This window comes from Anoplophora glabripennis, unplaced genomic scaffold (assembly GCF_000390285.2).
Source record: "Anoplophora glabripennis isolate ALB-LARVAE unplaced genomic scaffold, Agla_2.0 scaffold314, whole genome shotgun sequence".
NCBI lineage: Eukaryota > Metazoa > Arthropoda > Insecta > Coleoptera > Cerambycidae > Anoplophora > Anoplophora glabripennis.
In genome coordinates, this window is record NW_019416415.1 from 457,153 (window position 1) to 477,911 (window position 20,759).

Consider the following 20,759-nt stretch of genomic DNA (forward strand, 5'->3'; position numbering starts at 1 on the left):
GTCTTTTTTAAATACACTGTATACAGGTAAAGTATTAAATACAAGTGTTAATAAAAGCTTAAAATATTTCTTATTATTTATTTTTTGGGAAAATGTTTATTTTATGTTACTTCTATTTTATTATTTATTTTTTGGGAAAATGTTTATTTTATGTTACTTCTATTTTTTTATTTTTATTAGTTTATTGGATAATTATATTTTTATCTTTCAATAAGAATATATACTTACCTACTTTCAAAATGGCGTTATCATTTTTGTCATGACAAAAAGTTAATCAGCATGTTACAATTTTTGCGTAAAAATTATACTGGAAATTTTTAATCAAAGCACAACTGTTAATGAATGAAATGAATGACAGTTGAAGTTAATTCAATTGTTTTTGTTCAAATGGACATTCAAAACTTATTGTAATCTTCCCGTATTCCTTGAAATATTACTAAGAAATTTTGAAATCTTCTTTTAATTTCGAATAATCCTATTGAAATCTTAAATAATCATTGAAATCTACTAAAATAACTCTGAAATCTCCTGGAATGTTTTGTAATCGGTTGAAAGATATTGTAATCTTGATTATTTATATGAAATTTGTAATTTTTTTTAATCGATATTGAAATCTGCAGATACATTACAAGAGATTTCAGTAATTTTGTAATCTTCGTACGTTTTTTCCTTAGCGGATCGCCCCTCGGCTTGGGATTTATTATTGATGGGCAACATCATTATGTCGTTAGAAAGATCCAGCTGCTTTAGTGTCGTTACTCACAAGGAGTACTTTCCACCTACGCCATTCTGTAACCTGCTACAATTTTCTTTCAAGAAAACATAAGTTTGATTATAATATGCTATATTTGTCTTGAATATAGCTACATTAATACTAAATTTAAAAAATATATATATTTTAAGGAACTGGTAGTTTTGAAACAAATATGTTTGCAGTTTATAAAAGATTTGAATTAAATTATATATATTTACAAATAATATAAATTCTAAGAAAAGTTATAGATTACAGCAAATATTTCCCATAGTTTGACGAAAGTATATACATTTGAATAGAATAAAATAACATTTGTGCAAATAATTCCATTTAAAACTATCTGCTCATTTGATTCAAATACTTTTTTTTTCAGCGTATTTTCATGTTAATTAAAATTTTGTTTAAAGATTTGCTCTCTTTTATTTTCGTGGACTTCTACTGGAACTTTAATAGTCTGGGCACGGTAGCTAGCCTATATTGAAGAAATTAAGAATTCAAAAACACAAAAATGTAAGTCTTTCTGCACACAAGGCGTATCGTCATAGACACGTAAAAGATTCGTCATACAGGAGGCTTAAACCTACGGTTTTAGATACGCATGAGGTGTACCGTCACTCACTTTGTCGAATTATACAAAATTTACCTTGCAGTGACGCTTAGCGTACGCCTTCAGATTCATTCATGTTAGGTACGCTTATAAGTTTAAATAGGTAGGGGAAGTGAGACAACATCGAATAGATAATAATGTCGAATAATGGCGTATAGTTTTAAGTTTACATGTTCAGAAGATTAATCCTCAATTCGATTTAATTTAACTGTCGGTTAGAATAAATCATTGTGGTGTAGGCAGACTTGCAACATCTTTGAAGATCCTTCCTCTGATTTTTGTTCTTACTGGGATTTGACCTGTGTATTACCGAAAACTATTTGCATGTAATTTAAATTTATCAACATGTTGCCTTTAGATTTTCGAAAAAAAAACTGAACATCCCTTATATTTCTCACAAATGCATTGTGACAACATAATACGACCCAAATGTTGATTGACTTGCGAACATTATTAATAAGCAATGAATTTACCAACTAAAGCAAAGCTTAATCCCGTATTTTTCTTACAGTGATCCTCCTTACGACCGTGTGGGCAGCCCAGGCCCAGCAACAGTACTTCCGGGTCTTGCCCAGGGACGTAAAGGTTCAGGAAGGTGGCGAGGCTATGCTGGAGTGCGAAGTGGCCAATCTGGCAGGTCAAGTGCAATGGACCAAAGATGGATTTGCCCTAGGTAGGCCACTAACGACCCTTATTAACGCCCTATAATTTAATTGCATTCAGGTTTACCTGTTCTGAAATCTCCAGACCAGACATCGACCCTCTCGCATTAAATGTTCCGAGTATAACATGTTGAATTTAACAACAGGTTTAGTTTATTGGCTGTAAGAAGCTACATTCCACTGGAAATACGAGTATAATGTCTGTTATTAACTGAGTTTTGAATAACATATCTTCGAAAAGAAAAATATAAGAACATGTACCTATATTAAAAATTTTTATAACGATCCAAAATGGTATTATAATGAAAATCAGGTTTTAATTAATTAAAGGCATCATTATATTCATATTAAGTTAAGGAAATATGCAAATCAATGACTGTTTAGTACTTCTCAAGACAATAATAATATTTCATTGAAACAAAAATTCATTTTGGAAACAGAATTGTATTATTCTTGTACTTAAGATTTATTTTGCGAAATTTCAAAAACAAATGCACCACTTTTCAAACTCGTGAATAAGTAACGCAAGTCTCAAAAGCTATCTTTGAAATTGCACACATAGACCAGGGCGGATCTGTCGAAATATCCCACTTTTTGAATGTTTGAAGAGGGTTCAAGCTAATTTTTTGCTGGAATACCTTCAGTACAATTCACATAATAAAAGTGTAGATCCCTAGATCGGCGAAGTCCGGAACATTTTCAAAATTGCAAAAATGTTTAAAAAAATTAAATTTTTTTTATTTATTTGAGTTTTTTACTTATATCTTGGAACCTATGCATTTTGGAAGAATATTAAAGAGGTAAAGTTTTAGAATTAAATTTTGCACACTATACCGTAAGGTAAAATTGTTTAAATTTATTACCGATGTGCAAAATAGTAATAATTGATGAAAAAAAGGCAAAATAATCAAGTTTTTTGGATAATTTTTTAAAAATATTTTAAATGCTCCAAGGGCACTCTAATGTTGGTAAAAAAAATTTAGAATATAATAAAACAACACACCAAATTTCATTAAATTTGGTTCGATAGTTTTCGCAAAATAATTTTTTGAAAAAAAAAAATTTCGAATTTTTAAAATGTTGCTTCAAATAAAGCATCTAGATACTTGAAATTTTTTTCACATAGAAAAGACCGCTCAACTTTTCAAATGGTTTTTGAAAAATTGAAATTGGTTGATTAGGACGACCACAGTAAATTTTTAAAGTTAACACTTTTTTATTTTTTAACAATTAGATTACATTTATCAATTTTTCAAAAATTATAATTTTAAAGTACTCAGAAAGACGCTTCTTTCATAAAAAGTGAAATTCCGTTTATTGGTTCTCGAACTATAAACGGTCAAAGTTTATCGGCATTTACCGTTAATTTACAAAAAAAAAATAGCAATAATATTTGATCCAGTGGCTTCGTTTTTCCGAGTTCTAAGCTGGAAAAAATTTCATATTCATAAGTTATCGGCAACATAGATAAATCAGCGGAAAAGCTGTCGCTCGCACGCACAAAAAGTGACTCAAAACACGAAAAGTGGCGGAGGGGGCTTTCGCTCCGAGACTGAATTCGGAGGTTCAAAATGCGAAGGTACGAAAAAAATTGCATTATCTCGGCTTCTAATGGACCAATTTCTACCATTTTTTTTAATATGATGTCTCGCAAGCCAAGGAATTCGAATGTAATGCCAACTGTCTAATTTGCACATATTTTGTTATAAACAAAGTTTATTATTTATGCATTAAATATAGGTACTGTATATTTTACCCTATGCTATTGCATTGTTTAAATGAAAAAATTTGTTTCAACACTCTGAATATGAATGTATTTAGTTATAATTATTACAATTATTTAAATAATTTATTTTTAAACAAATTAAAAAAAAATTATTTGGAAATTAATTTTTTTGTTAAATACACATAAAATTAAGAAAAAATAGTACTTTAAAATTATAATTTCTTAAAAAAACTAGATTGCAAATTGATAGATATAATCTAATTGTTTAAAAATAAAAAAAGGGTGTTAAATTTAAAAATTTACTAAACCGCTAAACTTTTCAAAATCCATTTGAAATGTTTAGCGGTCTTTTCTATGTGAACAAATTTTCAAGTATCTAGATGGTTCATTTGAGGCTGTGCAATATTTTGAAAATTCGAAAAATTTTTTTCAAAAAATTAATTTGCATAAACTATAGAACCGATTTCAATGAAATTTGGTGTTGTATTATTATACTCTAAAGTTTTTTTTTACAAAAATTAGATTGTCCTCGTAGCAATTAAAATAGGTATTTAAAAAAAAATCCACAAAACTTGATTATTTTACCTTTCTATCTACAATTATTACTATTTTGCAACATCGGTAATAAACTTAAACATTTTTAACTTGCAGTATATTGCGCAAAATTCAATTCTAAAACTTTTTTCCTCTTCAATATTCTTCCAAAATGCATAGGTTCCAAGATATAATTCATATATAAACTCAGATAAAATAGGTATTTTTTAAAATTTTTTAAACATTTTTGAAAATGTTCCGGACCTCGCCCAGATCTAGGGATCTACACTTTATGAGAGTTGTACTGAAGGTAATCCAGAAAAAATTTGCTCGACCCTATCTCCCAGCTTTCAAATTACATTAATGTCAAATATTACCATCGATGTGTATTAGAAACGTGTATTATAAAAACAGTTTTGAATCTGCATTTAATTTCATGTTTAGTGACTGTCGCATACTTACACCTTTGACATTCAGTATGATTTTACTGCTCTTTTTGGAGAGCATTATTTGATATAATACTAATAGTATTGTTATCTATCACGAAGTATATTCCGATCCACCCTATTTATCTACTTATTATCTAGAAGCAAAATTAGGTACAGCTAATGAGGCATTGCCATACATTTAGTGCAGGATTAATGTTGTAAATGAACTCCGCATAACGGTTAGCTTTATATCCTAGCCTAAAGAACTAGTGGAAACTCGGTGGTAATTCTAAAATAGTGTTACATTAATTAGTTTTCTTGATAAACAGATTAAGACAGATGTGGGGGATTAAACGAAATAATTGATTAAAATCGGCTTAGGGGATGGTATAGAGGAACAATGGGAAACGTACAGTTACTGTACTTAAACGAGCCACATAAACAGTATTATTCATATGAAGTCTTTGAATGAGTAATAGCAGAGCTAACTTTTGCAATAAAGTCATTGTTAAATAGTACTTATACCAACTTTGTAATTAATCTTACAATTAGTGCTTTTTCTGCTGTTTTGTAAGATAAATAGAGGTTGCAAATTTCACTTTTTATTTTAGTTTATGTATCAGATAATTAGCTGTCAACAGAGACCGCTAATATCAATTTAGGTAAAACTAAATGCCATGGTTCAATTTAGAATACAGTCCAAATTTGGACACTATTCCTTACTGTTAAGTGGCGCCATCTTCTCTTATTATTTTCAAATAGAGGCTATTCTCGTAATTAAAAAAATATATATGCAATTTTAATTATAAATGTTTAGTTAACGTTAAATTTAAAATCCCGTACTGGAAAATGGAGCCACGGAATGGAGAATAAAAATAAATTTCAAGGGGTTCAACGACATTGTGACATTTGACCATTAATTTATCTTGAATGCTATCACGTTATCCTGAAGAATAATTTGCTACATCATTGTTTACGTCTTTATTCCATCACATCAAAATACTGGTTGCTAAATATCCCAAAATATTGTAAACATATTTACATAATATTGTACTCTTTATTTTACGAATGTGGTCATTCAAGTGTCATATATGTGCAATAATATACACTGTGTCCCAAAATGATGAAACAAAATTCAAATTCTTTTTCCAGTTGAAATTTAAAAATATCACTGAGACATCAATTAGTAAATAGAAATTGTCACTTTTCTGCAATATTTTCTATTACTTTTTATTTTATTGTGTGCAAATGTTCAAAGTGGCCCCCATTAACAATTGCACAATGCCCAATTCGGTGTTCGAATTATATTTTCAATAACATTTGGTGTCATGTTTCGAACTTCTTCTCTGATACGATTTTTCAATCCTTCGATAGTGTCTGGTCTGTTTACATATACTTTGCCTTTTAGGTAATCCCACAAAAAGAATCGGGTGCGTTTAAGTCAGGGGGAGCGTGATGGCCATTCAAGCGGCCCTCTTCTACCTATGCATCGATTTGGGAAAACTTCTTTAAATTAATTTCTTACATCGAGGCGAAAATGTGGAGGGGCACCATCTTGTTGGAACCAGACATCACCAGCAGGCATATCGTGCTCATTAGGGTTACGAAAAATAATTCCAGGGATGGAATCAGCTGAAAACTCAAAAAATCCAAATAAATGTTGCCTGTCAAATTACCCTCAAAGATATAAGGTCCCGGTATGCGATTTTCTATTATTCCAGCCCAAACATTCACTTTTTACGGCCGTTGTGTATGTTTTTCTTGCATACAATGTGGATTTTCTGATCTCCAAAACCTAATATTTTGCCTGTCCACCGTTCCGTTTAAGCAAAAAGTTGCTTCGTCAGTGAAAATTATGTGATTTTTTAAGTTGGGTTGTCTTTCCAATAATTTTTTAATTTCCTCGCAAAACTGTAATCTTCTGTCTGTGTCATCTGCCCACAGTTCTTGTAAGACGTTAACTTTGTAACGATGCCACTTTTGAGACTTCAGAGTTCTGTGAACTGAAGACTTTGATAAGTTGAAGTTGGCTGAAATAGATCAAATGGACGAGTGAGGATTTTCAGTAACGGCGAGCATCACATTTTGACGAATAATTTCGCTTACCATTCTTCGCCTTCCTGATCTAGGTATATCTTTTATACTTTCGGTTACTTCAAACTGTTTGGATATTTGTAACTCGACTCTGTTCTGAATATTTAGGGTAAAATAAGTCACATACCTCCTGTTGACTACGGATATTATCTCCGCATCCAATCAGAATTAAAATTTCAATTATCTGTATTTCGTTTAAACGGCCAACTATTTTTCAAAATAATTTAACGACGGTGAATTTTATGTGTTTATTTATATTTTTTTTGAGGAAAAAAAGCTTTAAAATAAGTAGAAAAAGATTAATAAAGTGTGGGTACGTTTTTTAAAGTATAGAAGAGACTATGATTGTTTGAAATAGTCGTCAGTACGACATAAGAGATAATGTTTTACATTGTCTTGACAACTATGACAAAAAAGTAGGTATAACCGTATATCGTTGAATTCGTCTTTAGAAGGGCTATCTATCTATACTATAAAATATAGAGCATCCTATTTAAAAAAAAGTCGGTAATGTTATAGGTCTGTCAAACATGGTTTAAAATTTAAATTAAAATTAAAATTTAAAATATTGCAGCGATTTTTTAAAATCTGAACTGGAATGAATATGAATATGATTTTTTCCATCATTTTGGGCACAGTGTATATGTTTTAACCAATAGATTACATCTGTTAATTTACAAAATACATACATATATTTTTGTTAAAGACAATAATAACGAGCGTTCAAATAAAAACGTGGTCGAAGTTGGCTCTGACACATTGGACGTAGGGAGTAGCTTATAGCGACCAACTTAACCTCATTTCTCAACGAGCTGTATAGCAGCTGTCAGTTTCAATAACGTTAATGACTATATAACTTTATTTTAAAGAATAATCGTGATAACAATAACAAACAATTAAAGGAGCTGCGGAAAGTGTCCCCCTCCTTGTTATAACAATAAATTAAAGCAGCTGCTGAAAGTGTCCCCCTCCTTGTTCCAAGCACTTTTCACACCTGTTCCTCAAAGAATTAAAGACATTTTCTAAGATGCTCGGGGTATTGTTAATTTCACGAATCTTGTCTATAAGTCGAGCCTGCAGATGGTTTAAATCAGGAATAGGCAGTTCAAAAATAGTGTTTTTAAGGTAAGGCCACAAAAAGAAATCACACGGCGTAATATCACATGACCTCGGTGGAAATTCATGTTCAGCATTGAGACTTATTAGTCGATTTTGGAAAACTTCCCTCAACATATTCATCGTCTCGCCTGCCGTATGTGCCCTTGCGCCATCTTGTTGAAAGTAAAAGTTTGTAATTTCGTTTTCTTCCAGCTGGTTAACAAAAGGAGCGATAATTTCTTCTCTATACCTTTGCGCAGTAAGAGTACCATTAAAAAAAATAGGTCCATAAATCCTCCTTCGATTGAGAGCACACCAAACTCCAATTTTTTGAGCGTGTAGAGGGCCCTCGACAAAAAAGTTATCTGGTTTTTCAGAAGACCACATTCTCATATTCTGTGAGTTTACGTAACCACTTAAATGAAACCAGGCTTCATCAGAAAAAAAGGTGATATTATGAAGTTCACCGTAGTTGTTTAAAAACCATTCACAAAATACAGCCCGTCGCGGAAAATCAACTTCATGAAGTTCTTGCTGACAAGTTAAACGATAGGAGAACAAACGCAAATCTTTTTTTAACACTGTGTGGCAGGTACCGACTGATACTCCCACCATTTGTGATAAAACACGTACAGAAGTTCTTGGCGCATTTTCCATTATTTGTTGGACATTTTCTTTTAATTCTTCAGTCCGCTTTTTAGGTCGGCCGCTTCCTTCTTTTCTTGTTACACTGCCCGTTTCACGAAAAACATTAACACAACGCTGAACTGCACTTTGAAAAATTTTGTACTCAACAACGCCGGGAAATTGATTTTGAAATTCTATGAAACATTCCTCAATAGAATACTTCCATATTCCATCAATCTTGCGTCCATTTCTAAAGTAGGACTCTATGATAAACACTTTTTGTTCTTGAGAAAACACCATTTTAAACGCTTTTTAAAACGAAAATATTCAAATTGATAGCGGCGATATAGCGCTTTGACAGATGACGTTTAAGTTCATTTGCTATACGCTACGCCCTACGTCCAAATTTTCAGAACCAACTTGACCACGGTTTTATTTGAACGCTCGTCATATAGTTTTTTTGTTCTTAACTAAAAAATATACGTTGTCTTCTTTAGGTACATTAATACAAAGGTTTTTAGCAATAAAATGAAATATGCCAATTATTTCGAGTTCAAAAACTGTTTGTTACTCGATCATTTGTGATTATTATCTTTATACATTGTTTTGTTGGTTATTGATTTGTTACTCCAGTAGAGTAAATTAATAAGTTATAATAATTAGTTTTGTCTTGTTAATTGAAATATACAGGGTGTCCCGTTCAAGTTTCAAAAAATCCATTTCCCCTTGGAAAAATAATTGGGGTAGTTCATGTAAAGTTTTCCTCAGACGTCCTCTTTTCGAGATACACTGTGTTGAAGTTGTTACTTTCCTAATAGTTTCCTTAATTATCTTTAAATCGGCTAAAGATAAAAATGTCAACATTTCTACACGAGTAAACATCATCTGTGCGTTAAGAATAATGTGCAAACGGTTTCTTTTTGAAAAGCAGTGTCGCTGATAAAGATTGAAGAGGTACAATCGAAAAAAAAATATGTTAAAAGTCAAAATTTTTACATTTCTAAACGGTTCTGTAAACTCTAAAGCATACTACAAAAAAAAGATATAGTTGTCGAAATTCGGTAGCATGTGCCATTTTCCAGAAAAATGTGCAGCTGGTTTGTTCTGTATGTCTCCGAGCCTGTTTCCCAATACTTTTCTGTTTTTATCACTTTTCTTAAGTATTCATGTCTATCAACAATTCAGTCCATTCGATAATTGTTTATTTTAGTAATGGTACTTAGTGTAGTAGTTTACAAAATCTAAAATTAGTTAATAATAGATAATTAATTACCATTGTCTGTTTATTTCGATTTACTTTTTTAAATGTTAGTTTACAACAACCTGAAACTTAAAATAAATTTATTTTTTTTTAGTTAATAAAATGGTTTACAATTTAACTGTTTCATGTGATATGTAAGAAATTAAAATTATAGTCTTAAATGCAAATACTGTTGGTAGCTAAATGTCTTCAGCTCATTCAGTGGTAAGGTCCTCTATCAATTTAATATTTTGTTAATGTACTTGTGCCGCTTTATGTGAACAAAAAAAATGCAACTTCATTTTTCTCGAAAATGGTACATGCTACTGAATTTCGACAAGTATGTATATCTTTTTTTTTGTAGTATCCTTTAGAGTTTACAGAACCGTTTATAAATGTAATAAATATTGACTTTTAACATATTTTTTATTCGATTGTGCCCCTTCATTTACCTGTATCGGCGACACTGCTTTTCAGAAAGAAACCGTTTGCACATTATTCTTAACGTAGAGTTGATTTTCGTGTACAAATTTTGACATTTTTATATTTAGCCGATTTAAAGATAATTAAGGAAAACAATTTGGAAAGTAACAACTTCAACACACTGCATATCGTATAAACAGGTCTAAGAAAAAACTTTACAAGAACTACCCCTATTATTTTCCCGTGAGGAACTTGCACACGAGTTTTTTTGAAACATGAACGGGACACCCTGTATATTCTACTAAAGATATTTGCTTCTTTTTCAATAAATATTATATTGGCAAGCAAGAGAGATATTCCGTTGGGTAAACTGTATAGTATGTGTTTAAATTATTTATACTTAACTGACAAAATATATTTACTCGACTGAACAATTTCCTTTCCGTGTGACTGCAGGGAGTTCTGAGATGTGTGTATAATTTTAACTAATTCTTTGTAGGTTTTTCGTCTGTAATTCCGGGATTTCCACGGTACTCGGTGATCGGAGACAGACGACATGGGGTTTACAACCTTAGGGTGAGCAATGCGTCCCTGGAGGACGACGCCGAGTATCAATGCCAGGTGGGGCCTGCCAGGATGCACAAGGCTATTCGTGCCAACGCGAGGCTCAACGTTATTTGTAAGTCGAATATAGTTCAGTACAGCGAGAAATGTTATCTTAACTGAAAATTACTATATTTTCTGTATGTTTTACATAAATGAAATCGAATTGCACTGAAAAACGTTATCTTCATTGAAGACTACTGTATTTTTTGCATGTTTACCATAAATAAAGTAGAATATACTCTGAGAAACGTTATTTTCATTGCAGATTACTGTGTATATCGTTTGTTTTACATAAGAAAATCAGATATAGTTCAGAACACAGAGAAAATTTATCTTAACTGAAAATTACTATATTTTCTGTATGTTTTACATAATTAAATGAAATCGAATTACACTGAAAAACGTTATCTTAATTGAAGTTTGCTGTATTTTTTGCATGTTTACCATTAATAAAGTAGAACATACACTGAGAAACGTTATCTTCTTTGCAGACTACTGTGTATTTTGTTTGTTTTACATAATAAAATCAAATATAGTTCAGTACACCGAGAAAATTTATATTAACTGAAAATTTCTATATTTTCTGTACGTTTTACATAAATGAAATCGAATTACACTGAAAAACGTTCTCTTCATTGAAGACTACTGTATTTTTTGCAAGTTTACCATAAATAAAGTAGAATATACACTGAGAAACGTTATCTTCGTTGAAGATTACTGTGTATTTCGTTTGTTTTACATAAGAAAATCAAATATAGTTCAGAACACAGAGAAAATTTATCTTAACTGAAAATTACTATATTTTCTGTATGTTTTACATAAATGAAATCGAATTACACTGAAAAACGTTATCTTAATTGAAGATTGCTGTATTTTTTTAATGTTTACCATAAATAAAGTAGAATATACATTGAGAAACGTTATTTTAATTGCATATTACTGTGTATTTCGTTTGTTTTACATAAGAAAATCAAATATAGTTCAGAACACAGAGAAAATTTATCTTAACTGAAAATTACTATATTTTCGGTATGTTTTACATAAATGAAATCGAAGTACACTGAAAAACGTTATCTTAATTGAAGTTTGCTGTATTTTTTGCATGTTTACCATAAATAAAGTAGAACATACACTGAGAAACGTTATCTTCTTTGCAGACTACTGTGTATTTTGTTCGTTTTACATAATAAAATCAAATATAGTTCAGTACACCGAGAAAATTTATATTAACTGAAAATTTCTATATTTTCTGTACGTTGTACATAAATGAAATCGAATTACACTGAACAACGTTATCTTCATTGAAGACTACTGTATTTTTTGCAAGTTTACCATAAATAAAATAGAATATACACTGAGAAACGTTATCTTCGTTGAAGATTACTGTGCATTGTGTTTGTTTTACATAATAAAATCAAATATAGTTCAGAACACCGAGAAAATTTATCTTAACTGAAAATTTCTATATTTTCTGTATGTTTTACATAAATGAAGTCGAATATACACTGAAGAACGTTATCTTAATTGAAGATTACTATATTTTGGCATGTTTACCATAGATAAAGTAGAATATACACTGAGAAACGTTATCTTAATCGAAGATTACTGTATTTTTTGTTTGTTTTACAGAAATAAAATCTTGTATAGTTCAGTACGCTGAGAAACATTATCGTAATTAAAGATTACGATATTTTTTGTTTGTTTTACATGAATATCTATATTTTTTCATTCTTTCTTTAAATGTAGTAAAAATATTTATATTGTTTGTCACTTTTTTCCACTTAACAATTCGCCACAACTAAGTACATCTTTTATTTTATTTTAAAGATATTAAGCTAGTTCAAATGAACGCATAATCTTTTTTCCTAAAAATTCTATCAAATATAGTCACAAAAATGTGTTCCGATAATATCGTTTGGCTTCATTTAATAGAATTTTGTAGGATTTTCCTTGTGTTTGTTTGATTTAGCTTAGTACGTTTATAATAAAGTGAAAATGTGAGAGCTACTAATAAAATATGTAATTTTAAAAACAAAATTCTTGATATGATTTACATAATTCTTCTATTATGCAAAAATTTAAAAACACTTAGAAAATAATTTTGACGACACATATGCATAAAAAAAATGTGTATACTTTTTAACAATTGAAAAAAAATAACTTTTTGGGGATCTGCACATTTTAATTGCGCATATTACCTACTTATGAATAGGCTTAGTGCGACGCGGAGTTTAACAGGACCGTAGTCAGATTACGAATGAAAATATTAATATGTTTACAGAAAATATGTCACAACATTGTACTGTTACCAAAGAGCAAGGCTAAATAGAGAATAAAATACCTATATTTTAAATGACACTATTTACGCGATAAACCTTAGTGTTGAGACAAGACTTCCGTGACATATTGGAAGGAGTTAAAACATATTACTACGTGCTTTTTCTAAGTTTTCCTTAGTGAAACGGCGACGTTTATCACTTAATATTAACTTGTGTGGGGAATGACTGTTCAACGTCTACTGTTGACATGGACAGTATGAGAACTATATATATTAATATATTTGCTGGTAACTCCTGATATGTACCAGATAAAACTTTACATATGTTTTCCAAAATGGTGTATCCTTGGAATTTTTCCAACCCCCTTTGTAATTTTTCTTTTATCTTTTCTTTTTATTATTGGCATTGTATATATTTTTTGCTCGTCATCCATTATATCAAATTGTTCATTTAAGGATAGCCCATGTGATTCCAATTTACGGAATTACGGAACTTGGGGTTCTCTAGTTTGTCTAATGGAATATTGCTTGAGCGAAAGGCGTCTGTAAGTTCATAGAAAAATACGGAGTCTTCAGCACTGGACGAGGCATGGCTGTTCAAATGTCTTGAAACTTTAGTTTTGTAACAAGAATTTATAATGCATTCACACACAGTACACAACAGGTCATTTCCTTTAATACGCATGTCCCTTGTAATCTTCGGGATTACTGTCAAACTACATTTGAAATAGTCCCGTCTCTTTCTTTTCTCTTTTGGCATTTTACATTACTTTTCACCTAACTAATAGTTGTTAATACACACGGTGAATACAATTTACAGCAGACGTAAAAAAGAAAGTTATCGACGCGACACCAACTACTACAAGGTTCCGTAAATAACTAAACAGTCACACGCGAGTCAGCTGTGAAGGCCACCGATCCTCGCGCCGGCTCTGTTAGACTTTGTACGTGCACTATGCCTACTTATGAATTTAATTATGACATTTTATAGATATACATAGAACCTCCTTAGTTTTTCCGTAAAGGATTTTTAACATCTGTACAGTATATTTGAAAAATTTTTGAACCACAGGAAATAAACTGTAAAAATTAGAAATACATATAGCTAGTAAATCTTCAGAACTCAAAATAGGAATTTCTCAGTAAAATCTACCAGGTCCAATTTTTGTTATTTATATTAATTCATTATTGAAGTTGTCTCAGCATTATACACAGATGAGACAGTCTTATTTTTATGGATATACCTAGGGGGAGGGGGGATAAGGTCGAGGGTAAGAGGTTAGAAAAAAATGGGTGTAGTAATTTAGATTTATTGATCAGAGTAGGTTAACTTTAAATTTTAATGATAATTTATTACATTTTTCTCAATCAATTTCATCAATTGATGCAAGTAGACCAATTTTTACCTCTAATATTAAATAAATATGACATTATTATCAAGGATAAAATATGTAGGCGTCAATCTGTACTCAAAGGAATTGTTTATTTACACATCATATTTTTTTAATCAGATGTAAAATGAGTTTATATTGCGAATAAACATCGAAAATGTCATAATTGTACTCCGATTGTTGATTTTACAAGTGGATCAATATTCAACGATGGATAGCTACAAATTGAAAATTAAAACCTTTCAAAGATAAAATTCCTTTATTGTTTGATTTATGCCGCGTAATTGACGTGAAATTTATTGGGAATTGCCCTTAATCGATTGAAATTTTTATATCTACTAGTAATAAAAACATAGGTTACTGGTTTACTGTATTTATTTATAAATGAATAAGAAATTTGGATAGTTTAATGAAATGTGCTAGTTCGGAGAAATAATTGGGAATGTTTCAAAATAATTTGACAATCTTGTCACATATTTTACTGCATTGTTAAATTAATTAATTCCATTTTACTCCGTTTTCATTAAGTTGATATTTATAAATAATATATATTCAATATAGGAAAAAATCATCTTCCAGTTCAATTAAATTAAATCAAATATTTACATATATAAATATTTTTTGAATGTAATAACATTTATTCTGTAAATTTTGGCCTTGTCCACTAGTATTTTGTTGAAAACATATTAAGTAGCTATATATTTCATCGAATTTGTTTCAGAAATTGCTACACTGTCATTAGATTATATTTGTACTTCGCATACCCGAGAGATAAATGTTTTCCATGTCCGCTAATAAATCAAAGAATATACATTCTAATAAAATCAATCTCACAAGTTACTCGTAAGGGAAAAGTAATGTAGTTATTTCATTTAACTCGTTTTAATCATCAGGAACAATTTTCGGAAGTTTCAGGAAATATCATTTAAAGAATGGTTTCTTATAAAACTTCACGACTATAGTAAATGCGCGTTTTTTTTCTCAGAAAGTATACTCCTCAGCCAAATTACTTTTCGTTGAGGCATCTGTATAAAGGAACGGAAATTGCAAAACCATCTTGAGATATTTCGTATTATTTCCTTCCTCTGGAGATATTAAAATGAAGCAAAATTTGAAACTTTTAATTGTCGCTGCAGAATACTTTTCAGTTCCTTATATTACAAAGAAAGGAATTTTTTAAATGGACAGAAATATGATGCTTTTATTAATTTTTGTGATGGAATCCTCATATAGGTACGTTTAAATTGAAATAGGCAGTCAACTGTCATAACAAAAATTGTAACATGCCAAAATGTTGTTTAATTGCATTCGACATATTTAAATTATTGAATAGAAATTTTAATATACAAGTGAGAGAATGTAAAATTGTCAAATAATGTTCTAAGGAATAATACAAAAAAATGTTCGCCGAATTTAACGAATGGAAGAAAAAAACGGATAGAGTAATGACGATAAATGAAGAAGTCATGCTATGGTATTTTTTAATTTTGAAAAAAAAGTATACAATTTCATCTATGTGGTCGAAGTGTACAATGTTGAAGGCTACTTACTATAAAGGTGTAGAAAAATATAGATATTGGAAAATATAACAAGCTTACTGCTTATGTGAGGAGTAAATCGAGAGGATACAAAGCAAATAAAGCTGCAGTATTAGAAAGAACACATACTGAAGAATTTTTGACAGGGGCTTCCGATAAAGAATATTTAATGATTAACGTAAGATCTCTTTATCTTTTACATGTTGTTAGGTATATAGTGAACCTTTGAATTATTTTAGGTTGCACTAATAATGGGGGTCTCTGGTGCCTGTCGACGCTGTGTATTGACAAATTTAAAAATTGGTATCGGGACGTTGGCAGTTAACTACTTGTTTCAATACCTGACACCAATACGGGCATTTCAAGAAAATTTACGATTATAGAATAAGGATTTTCCGTGAATGCTGTTGAAACATGCAGAAAATATATTTCTCTGCGCCGAATTTGCCTAACACAAGAAAGATTTTTTTAAGATACATCAGTCAAAAATGTACTTGGCCTGTAGGAATCAACACATTGGCGAAGATACCCTCAATTCATTCCTAAATATCGCAAATTCAGAAGCATATACTGGCCATTGTATGAGGCGCACTTCAGCATAAAATCATAATATCAAATAATAAACTTTTATTATATTTTAGCTATTCTACACACTACATCGTACTAAGTATTGTAATACTTTACTATTGTGTTATAAAATATGAATGAAAGTAGCCCAATAAGTTATTATTAAATTTATGATATGTTTAAAATTCTTTTGACGATGCCGATAGTTATTTTTCCACTTAAAAGCCAAGAGAAGGTTGGAAATACGAAGAAAAGTCGTTTATCATTTTTAAATCGATATCGTTAGGTAAACAGTCCTTTGTTGTGGTTCCGCATTGTTACAGGTTGAAAATTAAGCTAACATTAATTAATAATATTGACGTGCATACGGATATTCGATGATGGTCCTTTTATAACTTTGTTTGTAAGGCAAATACATTTGAACGAAATAGATGTTTTTAGATAAAAAATGGAATGGTCATAGAAAAATAATTTCCTACTTTTCTAAAAAGTTTAAACTTAAATGTTACATAATATTTCTAGTGTTGAAATAGCTTAACTTTTCTTTATTTCATTTTTAACGTATATAAGTTTTTGAATATTATTTTTGGTATACCAAAGTTTAAGATAATTTTTGCAGTGTATCTGGGGCCTTTATACAGGGTGATTCATTAACAATGGGAAAATCGAAGGCTGAAGATACTACACGTGAAATGGTGACCATTGGCGCAAACATGCCTTATCCGAAAGTTGATAATTTCGGAAATACAGGGTGCTGAAAGTTAACATTTTATATCGTTTTTTTTGCGATTATTCTGAAAATATGTAGGTTAGGAAGTTGAACATTTGTGAAACTATATGTTTTTAGGCGACGAATAAGATGCGTGTTGTAATTTCAGCATTGCTCGTAGAGGGCGCCACTTACGACCAATTTTATCGAAAATTTAGTTAATAACTTTTTACCCTGTATGTCTAACATGAAACTTGGTTCAAAACCTGAAAGAGCAATCATTTTTCCATTAATTATATACTCTTGTTTAATTTCGGTATCTCGATCCGTTTTCGAGAAAAATCGATTTAACGAACACTATGTTCTGATAATACGAGAAATTAAAAGTAAAAGAAACCAAGTTCGTGTTATTACAACAATTAACAATAAAACAAATGAAATTCGTAATAATGATTTAAAGTCAGTGTTCGAAGAATCCACCGTTGAGATTTACATACTTTACACAACGTTTTCTGAGAGATCTTCGAGTTTGAAACAACTTATTGGAATTGCGTTTGACTTCGTTGGCAGCGATTTGTATTCTTTACCACAACTCTTCACACGAACCAATAGATTCTTCCAAATAGAAAAATGAAGAGGATTTAAGTCCGGTTTATTTAGCTTTTAATTTCTCATATTATCAAAACATAGTGTTCGTTAAATCGATTTTTCTCGAAAACGGATCGAGATACTGAAATGAAACAAGAGTACATAATTAATGGAAAAATGATAGCTCTTTCTGGTTTTGAGTCAAGTTTTATGTTAAATATACAGGGTAAAAAGTTATTAACTAAATGTTCGGTAAAATTGGTCGTAAGTGGCGCCCTCTACGAGCAATGCTGAAATTACTGCACGCATCTTATTCGTCGCCTAAAAAAATATAGTTTCACAAATTTTCAAGTTCCTAACCTACATATTTTCAGAATAATCGCAAAAAAAACTATTTAAAATTTTAACTTTCAACACCCTGTATTTCCAAAACTATTAACTTTCGGATAAAGCATGTTTGCGCCAATCGTCACCATTTCACGTGTAGTATCTTCAGCTTTCGACTTTCCCATTGTTAATGAATCACCCTGTATATTATAAATGCCGTTTAAAGGCAATATTTATCTTAATTTCAGGTAACTTTAATCTCAATATTGTATATGTTGTCAAATTCGAGAGTGATGTGGGGTCTTAGCACAGCCTGTCAAAAATAAAAAAAAACAGTTTTTAATTTTTTATTTCTAAACCGCTTGAGTTTGTCCTTCAGGAAGTTGTTTTTTTTTTTGGATTATGTGAATAAGACTCAAAAGTTTATCAATATATAAAGTGTTAAAAGTTATTGAAGAAACTCACGTTGAGGTACTCAAATATTTTGGAGGAGAGCAATTGGAAACATATTTTCTTGAAATATTACGGTTTGGATTTTCTTAAAAAAAAAACTTATGTTTTATAAAAATAGTTCAAAATTATTTCATATTATTTTTGGTTTATAAAATTTGTGTAGGCAATAAAATACTTGTATGCCTCCTCAATAACTGTTGATTTTACAAAATCTGCATGGCTGAATTAACATAAAATTGTAAAATATAAGGGGTTCAGTTTTGTATTTAAATTAAATTTTTAGCTCTTTTAATACTAATATCAATATACACTGTGTAACAAAATGATGGAACAAAATTCATGTATTTTTTTTTCAGTTCAGATTTTAATAAATCGCTGAAACAGGTCAATTAGTAAATAGAAATTTGTCACATTTCTGCGATATTTTCTATTTTTTGAGCCATGTTTATCGAACCTATAATTACCGAAATTTTTTTTTAATAGGACGTTCTATATTTTCTAGTATAAATAGATACAGTCAAAATACTAGGATTTTGAACCCAGAAAATCCACATTGGATGCAATAAAAACATACACAACGGCCAGAAAAAGTCAATGTTTTTGAAGACAATTTTACAGGCGACATTTATTCGGATTTTTTGCGTTTTCAGCTGACTCCAGCCCTGGAATTAATATTTCCTAACCCTAATGAGCACGATATGCCTGCTGGTGATGCCTGGTTCCAACAAGATGGTACCCACATTTTCGCCTCGATGTAAGAACTTACATTAATGAAGTTTTCTCTAATAGATGGATATATGTGAACAGACCAGTCATTATCGAAGTATTAAAAAATCGTACCAGAGAAACACCAAATGTTATTCAAAATGTAATTGATAACTTTGAACACCGAATTGGGCATTGTGCAATGGTTAATGGGGGCCACTTTAAACATTTGCTGCAATAAAATAAAAAGTACATAGTACTAAATTATTGTTTTCATTTAATTCCTCCATTCTTTTGACAACTATCAAAAAATGTAGGTATAACCTTATATCGCTGAATTCTACTTTAGAAGAGCTATCTATGCTACTATAAAATATAAAGCGTCCCATTTTAAAAAAAATGTCGGTAATGTTATAAATATGTCAAACATTGCTAAAAAAATAGAAAATGTGGCAGAAAAGTGACAATTTCTATTTACTAATTGACCTGTTTCAGCGATTTTTTATTATCTGAATTGGAAAAAAATATGAATTTTGTTCCATCATTTTGAGACACAGTGTACCTATATTAAAATAATTTAACTTTTATTCACAGCTGTAAAGAAAATAGTAATATTTTAGCTAAATAGTGTTGTTTGAATGTGAATGACTGAAACATATTTTATTGTTTTACGGATATAATTTTCGCTTCCCCATTATGGCAGCACTGTTACACGTCTAGCACGATAAATTTAAATTTCGACGTTTTAGCTAGGTACTTGTCTGGAATAACGTTATTATAATAGATCCGGCGTATATCCAAATAAAATTAATAAATCATTTCTAACCGATTTTGCGAGGCCCTGGCAATAAATCTGCTAATCCCATGTTGTAACCGTTTGTAATTAATCGACATATTTGCATTTACATTGCCCAAAACATATTATAATTATGATTAAAATAGGGCAAATAAGTAATCAGATATAATTTAGAATTAAAATATTTAATCAATTTAAGTCAATAAATTATTGATGTATTGCTTGTTGCCAATAAATAATAATTTGCTACGTTAATTAGTGATGGTTTGTAGAGGGAATTCCGGAAATGAGTGCAAATGATATAAAATTTTTTCCTATCGTCGTTTGTTTTTGAGATGAGGGCGTCAAAAATTATTTTTAAAAATCTATTTTTAGCCATATCTTTCAAATAATAATAACGTATTACGTTAGAATTTGATATAAATAGGTTTTTTTGGATGTCAAATGTCAAATGTAGTTTTTTTTCCATCTGCTAGAAATCGTTAGAGGTAACTCTTTCCGGTGATATTACAACAACCTTTTTCTCAAGTTAGTTTTTTTACGGTATGTGTCCAATGATATAGGTACTGTAAAATATAATTTTAATAAAATAAAAAAGGTATTCTTTT

General features: G+C 30.3%; 1 protein-coding gene across 1 annotated transcript in view; it reads left to right on the plus strand.

The window, feature by feature from the left end:
* LOC108907989 (nephrin) overlaps positions 1 to 20,759 on the plus strand; it is a 152,299-nt gene that overhangs the window by 61,335 nt on the left and 70,205 nt on the right. The window contains exons 2-3 of the mRNA XM_023454487.1: positions 1,865 to 2,034; positions 10,693 to 10,872. Coding sequence (XP_023310255.1) covers positions 1,865 to 2,034; positions 10,693 to 10,872 — 350 coding nt within the window. The remainder of the gene's footprint in view (positions 1 to 1,864; positions 2,035 to 10,692; positions 10,873 to 20,759) is intronic.